This window comes from Plectropomus leopardus, chromosome 3 (assembly GCF_008729295.1).
Source record: "Plectropomus leopardus isolate mb chromosome 3, YSFRI_Pleo_2.0, whole genome shotgun sequence".
Taxonomy (NCBI): Eukaryota; Metazoa; Chordata; class Actinopteri; order Perciformes; family Serranidae; genus Plectropomus; species Plectropomus leopardus.
The window spans coordinates 27218310-27227443 of NC_056465.1; the positions used below are offsets into that span (position 1 = coordinate 27218310).

The 9134-nt window shown below is 40.8% G+C and overlaps 1 protein-coding gene across 1 annotated transcript in view; it reads left to right on the forward strand.

The window, feature by feature from the left end:
* Positions 1-8852, forward strand: part of lingo3a (leucine rich repeat and Ig domain containing 3a) — a 47319-nt gene extending 38467 nt beyond the window's left edge. The window contains exon 2 of the mRNA XM_042483815.1: positions 6172-8852. Coding sequence (XP_042339749.1) covers positions 6223-8055 — 1833 coding nt within the window. The 5' untranslated portion in view covers positions 6172-6222 and the 3' untranslated portion in view covers positions 8056-8852. The remainder of the gene's footprint in view (positions 1-6171) is intronic.
* Positions 8853-9134: the final 282 nt, after the last annotated feature.

Below are 9134 nucleotides of genomic sequence, written 5' to 3' on the forward strand. Positions count from 1 at the left end.
CCTCCTAGCTCAGTATGACCAGATTCTACACCCTTTAAGTAACAAATCTGTAAAACCTTCATGAACTTTAGGGCCATAACAAACCATCTGATGATGCTTGCAGTGTCTCTTTAATCCCTTTGACCTCATAAAGTCATTACATTTAAAATTTGACCGTTTGACACCTGAGATGCCCAAATGTATAAAACGTGTGCATCTAAACAGCAGAACACTTTTACCAGAAAAAAAAAATAGATGCTTCAATCAATTCCCCTCCTTGTGTATAAATATTGAGGCATCTCCAGAATAGAACATCACTTCAGGCAGTGTTTTTTTTCTAATAGAAAGTACTGGATGAGTAAATGTTGCCTGGCAACCATATGATAAGATAAAGAAAACTGACCTCTTGCCTAATGCTACTGGATGTGTGCACAGTATATACTGACAATGATTTCATATATAATGCATCTGTTTGTGAGTTACAGACAATAGCAATCTGTCTTTGGTCACTTTTTGGCACCAGGTGACAGGAAGCAGGACCACCAATATGCAGCAAAGAAGACACAGCGACTGGTTAATATTAGTTATCTGTGATATGCATGAAAAAGAAACAGCCGAGATATCACCTGAAGAGCTATAATCACGTGAGCAGGAGCTGTGGAGGCAGGTGGCTGCTGGTGACATTCAGGTGAAGTCAGCGTGCAGAGGCGGGAAACTTGCTGAGGCGACTAGTGGACAGGTATGTTTTAGCCAGGTATGGAGAAAGAGAGTGAAGCAGGGAAGGGGAGAGATGGTGCAGGCGTCTCCATGACAACGTGAGACACCTACAGTATTGTCCTTTCGCAGCTGATCCTACCATTGCAGTTTATATCAGAGCTGCATATTGATTCTGCCTGCAAGACACATAGCTGGTGCAGCTCGGCCTGGTGAACATCCTGTGACTTCACAGACAAGCTTTTACATAACTGAACTTAACTGAACATTACTCAAGTACAAATGCAATGAGAGAAATGAGCGAAGGTGTTTTTCCAGTCACTCTTTTCTCAGTAGAAACAGCTCCTTCCTGTCAGCAGCACCTTTGATTTTTTGTGGACGGAGGTTTACAGAACAAAGCCGTGCAAAAGCCGTGCTTCATTCTAGCAGCACAGATGCTGCAGAAGCAACACTTACTTTATTTTAGTGATGTAGTTCTTTGAAGCTTTGAGGGCTTTTATCAAGTCTGTATGGAAACCTAGAATTGCAAGGGCTGAAAAAAATAGATCAGTATCAGGTAATATGAAAACTTTCTTGTTATATCAAGACATTTTTCACATTTGTAGATATTGTCGTGTTATAATAATATGTTTTCATGGTATAACAAGAAATGGTTGTAGTTGTAAGATGAAATATATTGTTTGTTTAAAAAAAATCTTGCTCTAACATGAATATATCCTGTGAAATTGTGAAAATGATCTTCTTATAACAAGAAATAGCAATACTCTTTTTTTGTTAGAAAAAAAACTTTTCTTGTTTTACCAAGATATTTTTCACATTTTTGCAAGATGTTTTTATGTTATAACAAGAAAAGTTTCCTGTCATAACATGAAAACATCTTGCTATAACATCTTGTAAAATTGTGAAAATTATTTTCTTATAACAAGAAACTTGAAAACAACTTTTGTTATAACACGAAAAGTCCCTTGTTATATCATGAAAAACATTGTGTTATATTATGAAAACATCTTGTTGTTACATAATCGTATCTAGAGAGAACATGCCGTGTTTTTCTGGCCTGGCAGCTCTGTTTCTGAATGTCTGTCGATTGTCTGTCTTGTTTGTAAAATGTGTGTTAAGATGGCTTGGCTTCTGCAGCCCAAATCAGCCTTTGCTCTGCCCTCTGACACCTTCTTCAGCCGAGAGTCAGCAGGGAAGAGCATTGCTGTGCTTCTGGTTGGAAATGAAAGAGTACAGCAGTTATTTTTGACATGAGCCTCCTAAAAACAAATAGTGGACTCTTGGACAACAGCAGCTCTGTGTGGAGCTGCCTTTGCCCACAGGGGAGGATCATGCTGTATATACTAGAGTGCACTCGTCTCCGTCCACCTGCTGTTGACCTGTGGTGCATCAGCTGACCGGGAGCCTCTGGGCTTGTTCGTGAATGACTGCTACCAGATATGGGTCTGGAAACGCGACCACGTGAATGACTTTTTTAAAAGTGGACTGGGGGGGCGGTGGGTGTTGGGCGATGGATGGAGTTCGTGGATACTATTACAGTCACTGACCACCTGCTGTTTATGGAAAAACATTTTTTAAAGTTAATATGTTCAGAAATATCTTCTCAACTTTAATTGTCACTGATTTAGAGCTTCAACTTCTGATTATTTTCTTTGTCAATTAATCAGTCAATTACTTTTTCAATTAATTGATTAGGTATTTTGGCTATGAATGATGACGTCCTGTAATGTCTTGTTTTGTCCATAAACAAAACTTATTTTATTTACTGGCATAGAGGACTAATGAAACCAGAAAATATTCACATTTAAGAAGATGGAATTTAAAAAAAAAAAAAAATCCACTTTTTTTCTTAAAAATTACTTAAACCACTCAATTGATTATTGAATTATTTGAAAATTAACTTAATCGTTGACAACTTGTCAGTCACTGTAAGAAGTGGAAGAAGAAGATGTAAGAAGTAAGACACCAGAGTACAGAATATAAAATAAATGATCAAGTAGCTGGTGTAATGAATGGACTTCATAGAAGCAGATTAGAACAAATATTACAAACACCTGGAAATAGTACGCTCTGTTTGCGGCACCAGCAGATGTGATGATTTGCAATCCAGTAAGCAGCAACAGAAAGTACATTTTTAACTATGAAACTTTAGTTTTTAAAATATTTGCATCCAATAGGTGGAAGAAAGTCCACTCAATGACTAACAGAGGTTAAGATCATGACATCAGTGTGCATGTGGTGTATTTTGAATGTGAACTTTTTTTTAAACCTTAACCTCCAAAACACCTACTTTAACAAAAGTGAAGCATGATTCATATACTGTATGGCCAATTTCATGCCAAAGATATGTTCAGACACCGACTTTAGTGATGTTAAAGGACTGATTTTACACTTTGAAGCCAGTTTACAGGTTTTGTAAACAGACTTTTTTCACAAATTGCATTGTTGTGCTTTGCAGAGTTGTTAAATTGCTTCATGTGATGTGTCACTAGAGTCAGCTCTGTGTCAGTGCTGAAGACTGAAGTTTGAAAATGAAAGTATCTGGAGATTTGGTGCTAAAAAGAAGTGAGTTTACTGGAGCTCTGTCCCTGTCTCTGGTTGAGGCTAGCAGCTGAAGGTTACACAAGCCCAAATATATAATCCAAACTGGCAACATTCTTGCATTGTGGGTAATGTAGGCACCAGGCTTTGACAAGGAAGAAGAATGTGTGGAATGGATCAATTTTGATTCTTTAAAAAATAAAAAAATATGGGAGTGGAGTAACAAATTGGCAAAGTACTAAATTTAGCTATCCCTGAGCTACCATGTGTTTTCCATTTATAAAGCATTAACTAAAACCCAAGCACTGCCTCTGGGCCCAGACAGAGCTTTAGTTTTTCTAGTTGGTCCTTGTTAGACCACAATGAGTGACACAAAGTGTGCAGACTGAAAGGCTATGTGTCAGACTGCTATGTCTGACCCATGTATTCATGCGTGGGGTGTTGGCAGCGTGCATCGTTGTCTACCACATTGTCTTTTTTGATTCTACTAATGGGTTTGTGCAAATCCTAAATATTCATATTAAGTGTCTTTGACTCATTTTTGACCATGTTTTGCTCGTTTTAAGCCTGTCTTCTGTCAGACAGTTTCTGCTTGCAATGTCAGATAGTTAATTTCATTCAGTGGCAGACTGGTTAATGGGAATATTAATCTCTGAGCCAGGGTGAATTTTAAATTGGAACACGTGTAGAGGTGAGGGTTATTAAATGAATTATGAAGTCATCTGTAATAGTAGTAGGCAGGAATTTTAACACCATCTCTATTTTTAACAGTCATAGACTTTCTTTTTAAATGATGGTTAGTGGCTAAAAAAAGGGGAACAATTGACATTATGCAGCAAACACTTCTTAAATTTCTCTTATATCTTCCTCTAAATGTTATGTTATGAGGAAAAAACGAGAGAACTTATGAGGAACTTCAACAACTTCAATAGTAAAATCAACATCCCGGTTATAAAAACTGGTGTTACAGGAAAATCCAAAACCCAGCAACGGCAAAACATTTGTGATGCTGTAAATGCTGTGTCAGCAGCAGTAGTGAAGAAAGTATTCAATAAAAGTGCTTGTACCACACTTTATAAGTATGTAAGTAAAATCAGGAAAATATTCAAGTATTAAAAGTAAAAATACTCAATGCAGAGTAATGTAAATAAAATCAATAAATCCAATTAATTAAAATAATTCAAAGGAACAGCAGTAAGTACTCATGTTATAGAAGCTGGAATCATGAAATATTTTTACAAGAAAAATGACTTAAACAATTGTCAAAATAGTTGCTAATTATTTCTCCAATGAATTGACTTATAGTTTCAGCTCCACTTGTTTATTTTCTTGAGTTTTTGTGCAAAAAATCTTACTTGTAAAGTAACTTAAGTTATCAAATATTTTTTTTGGAGTAAAAAGTGCAATATTTCCCTCTGAGATGTAGTGTACAGGAGTACAAGTAAAAAGTGGCATAAGAATAAAAGTAAAGTAGAAGTACTTTTAATTTGCACTTAAGTACAGTACTTAAGTAAATGCACTTAGTTACATTCAACCACTGGTCAGCAGAGGGACACAGAAACCGGAATTACAGTAACTGGGATTGATTGTATTTCTTTAGCCTATGAATTTAGTAATATTCACCATATTATTTTAAAACATAAATGTCACCGTGATTATATGATATACATGCATTCTTTATAGTCTTCACATTTAAAACTTACGGAAACAGTGGTGTGTGGTTACAAAATGAAAACAAATCATGGATACAAACAAAAATAAAAGAAAATTTGTGGGTATATGGTTTCCTGCATGAGGCCCAGTATATCACCGAGCACATTCTTCATGCCAATCCAGTGACATAACCAGCACCTTTTGTAGGTTGGTGGCCTCCTGATGTGTAAACCGCTTAAAGTCACGGTGCACAGTGTCCTCTCAATATGTTTTAACGCACCGGCAGCCTCAGCACTCAGTAATGACAACGTTATGGGATATGTTCTCTGGAGTTACTTTCCATCCGACTCGCTGGTATTTCACAATGGGTTTATAAAAGGATTACTGCTCTGCTGCCAACAACTACCAGCAGACGGAGGGGTGGAATCGTGCATGTGTGTGTATATCCGTGTGTGTCATATGAAACCCATAGGCAGGTCAGGCTCCTCTCATGATAAGCCTCATGCCTCAGAGACTTATGCAGATGATGTGATGGACGGAGCTATTGTGATGCACTGAGTCGTAGCCTTCTGCTACGGCGAGTGACCTTGTTGGGCAGAGACACTATAGTAGGACATACGGTGCTATAGGATCCAGATTGGATTGTTCAGCGACATTTTTGTATTTTATTCAGCCTGTTTGCACGCAGGTGGAGTTTATTTGTTAATATTCTGTGTAAATGGACCATTTGGGTGCATTTTCAGTGCTATTAACGGCTTTTGAGAGGCTGCAATTGTTTGCCTTTTTCATGCATTTTAAGATGTCTCACATGAGGACTTGTGAATACAATAGATTTTCAATTTTCCCATTTCCCTGTTTTCATTTACAATGCATGAAATAACTGCAGAGCAAAACAACCATCAGATGTAAAATTGACTCATAGTTTTTAGGGGACATTTTGTGTGTGTGTGTGTGTGTGTGTAGTGGCATATGATTTTGAAACCTGACTGCGTTCAAGGCACAGTCGCCCATTGGAAATCAAACTGTTTCAACTAGATACAGATTCAGTCCTTTGAGGATTATCTTGGAGCTCAAGCTTTAATTTCACTGCTGTGCTGGGTCAATTAGAGTTTATAATAGTAATTCCACTCATTTAGAGTGTTTGATAGCTGCTGTAGAAGGGGAATTGAGTTTAATTAATTTGTCTCACTGTCTGTCTCTTTGTCTCTCCCTCCCTTTCATCCTTTCTGACCTCCCATCTGCTCCCCCCTTTTCCTCTTTTTCCCATTCTTTCTCTTTCCTCAGGTGTCTGGCCCAGTGATTCAGGAGCAGGAGGACGCTGTGGAAAGCAGGGCCATGGGGGTGAGCCTGGGCCAGGATGAAGGCTGGCTCTTGCCTTTCTTGTTCTTGCTACTGATGATCATAGTGTCGCCCACCCAGGGTCAAGGGTGTCCCCAGCGTTGTGAGTGCATTGCAAAACACAAAACTGTGTCTTGTTATGGTAAACGCCTGTCCGCGCTCCCAGACAGCATCCCACTCGACACCAAGATCCTGGACCTGAGTGGGAATAAGCTCCGCTGGGTAGAGCAGGGTGACATGCTTCCATATACACGTCTTGAGAAGCTGGACCTGAGTGAGAACATGATCAGCGTCCTGGAACCGAATGCCTTTTCTAGTCTCCAGAACCTGCAGTTGCTGTCACTGAGGGGTAACCAGTTGAAACTGGTCCCAATGGGAGCTTTCTCACGTCTGTCCAACCTAACTTCTTTGGACCTCAGTGGGAATAAGATTGTAATTCTTTTGGACTATACCTTCCAAGATTTGAAAAGTCTGAAAAACCTGGAAGTTGGAGACAATGATTTAGTTTATATTTCCAACAAGGCCTTTCTGGGTCTGGTGGGGCTGAGGGAGCTGACTATCGAGAGGTGCAACCTGACGTCTGTGTCCAGCCAGTCTTTGTCTTACCTGCACAACCTGGTGACTCTGCGGCTCCGCTACCTCAGTATCTCTACTTTAGAGGACCAGAATTTCCGAAAGTTGGGGAATCTGAGGGGCCTCGAGATCGATCACTGGCCCTTCTTGGAGCACATTTCCCCTCACAGCCTGCAGGGCCTTAACCTATCTTGGCTGTCGATTACTCACACTAACATCACCTCTGTGCCCACCTCAGCCCTCCGCAGTCTGGCTCACCTCACCAGCCTCAACCTCTCCTACAATCCGATCTCTGTGCTGGAGTCCTGGGCGCTGCGGGACCTGGTCAGGCTGAAGGAGCTGCATCTGGTCAACACTAATCTAGTGGTAGTGCAGCCATATGCGCTGGGCGGTCTACGGCAAATCCGCCTCCTTAACCTCTCCACTAACGGCCTGGTGTCTCTGGAAGAGGGAGCCTTTCAGTCTGTCAACACTCTGGAGACGCTGCGTTTGGACGGGAACCCTCTGGCCTGCGACTGCCGCCTGCTGTGGATCCTTCAGCGGAGGAAGACCCTCAATTTTGACAGCGCCTCCCCAGTGTGCATGACGCCAGTGGAGGTGCAGGGACGGGCCCTCAACGCTTTCTCAGACTCGGCTCTCTTTGATCACTTTACCTGCCAGAAGCCCAAAATCCGCAACAGGAAACTGCAGCAGGTATCCGCCCGCGAGGGGCAGGTTGTGTCATTTATTTGCAGAGCAGAAGGCGAGCCGACACCGGTGATATTCTGGATCTCTCCTCAGCGCCGCCGCATCACTACAAAGAGCAGCGGCCGCCTAACTGTGTTACCAGAAGGCACGTTAGAAATTCGGTACGCCCAGGTGACAGACAGTGGAACCTACATCTGCATAGCCAGCAATGCGGGTGGAAATGACACCTATTTTGCCACACTTACAGTCAGCGGGTTGCCACTTGATGCAGCCCTTATGGCCAACCGCACATACTATGCTGGGGACCTTAATGACACGAATCTGAATGACACCAGAGTCTTCTTGAAGTTTACTCTGGACCTCAAGACCATCCTCATATCCACAGCTATGGGCTGTATCATGTTCCTGGGGGTAGTTCTCTTCTGTTTCATTCTGCTGTTTGTGTGGAGTCGAGGGAGAGGGCAGCACAAGAACAATTTCTCAGTGGAGTATTCTTTCAGAAAGGTGGACGGACCCGCTGCAAGTGGAGGACAGGGTGGGGCACGCAAGTTCAACATGAAAATGATTTGATTATTCGGATCTGTTTCACTCATTCTTCTCCTGATACTGTTTACAAGCAGTCTCAAGCTAAGGGGACGCGACACCGAAGCTTTGTGCTCGCAAAACATTAAATATGGTTATTTATAGGACATTTTATTGAGACAAGTTTTGTTAATGAAACTGTATATATGAGGAAAAAAAGGATATCTGCATGGATTTGATACATTTCTATCACAGTGTTGTGTGTGTTTTCACATTATTGTGCTGAGGAAACCGGGATTGAAAAGGTATAAAGATGTCTCCGAATCTTGAATAGACTGTTAAAAGACCAAGCTACAAAAGCACTCAGTCCCACCAGTCTTTAACCTCGACAAAACTCTTGCCAACTCCGTCCTCCTTTCGTACAAGGAACTCCATCCTCTTCATCTTTAAAGGATGTCGCCTCTCTGCTCCATCTGAGGTGATCGAAGCTCTCTATCCCCAAACGTGAATACATTACAACAGGGTGGTGCTCAATGAATGCCAAGGACTTGCCAATACGTATTTGAATAGTTCCAGCTATATACTGCATATTTAGACATATTTACAGTCAGGACTTCAGAGCACTATTCTGACAGAAATATAGAGGCTCTGCTTTTTTTTTGCTGATGGTGGGTTTGTACAGAATACATTAGACATTAAGAGACTCTGCAACACTGCCAATTTGACCGTAAAGCACCATGTAATGTGGTAAAGAGAAGCTGCTTCTCATTGGAAACCACTTAAAGTTGGTCAAAGCTGTTTTAAAAAAAAAAAAAACAGGACTCTACAGGTTAGAGGAATACTTCACCCCACAAATGAATATTTATGTATCAATTACTCACCAAGTGTTACATTGAATTCATTGAAAAAAATAATCATTTTTCTTGCGTTCCTCCATGCTGAAGAAAACTGAGAAAATCTTGATGACTTGAAGTCATAGGGGTTCGCCCTTGAAAAACAGCAAAACTATACCAAAACATCAGTTTAAAAACTTTCACACGACTTGTGCTGTATAAGTTTAATTTATCCAGACGTATGCTCAGTTCTGCCCAAACAGACCTTTCTGACGGGGAGCTGACCAGAAAGTG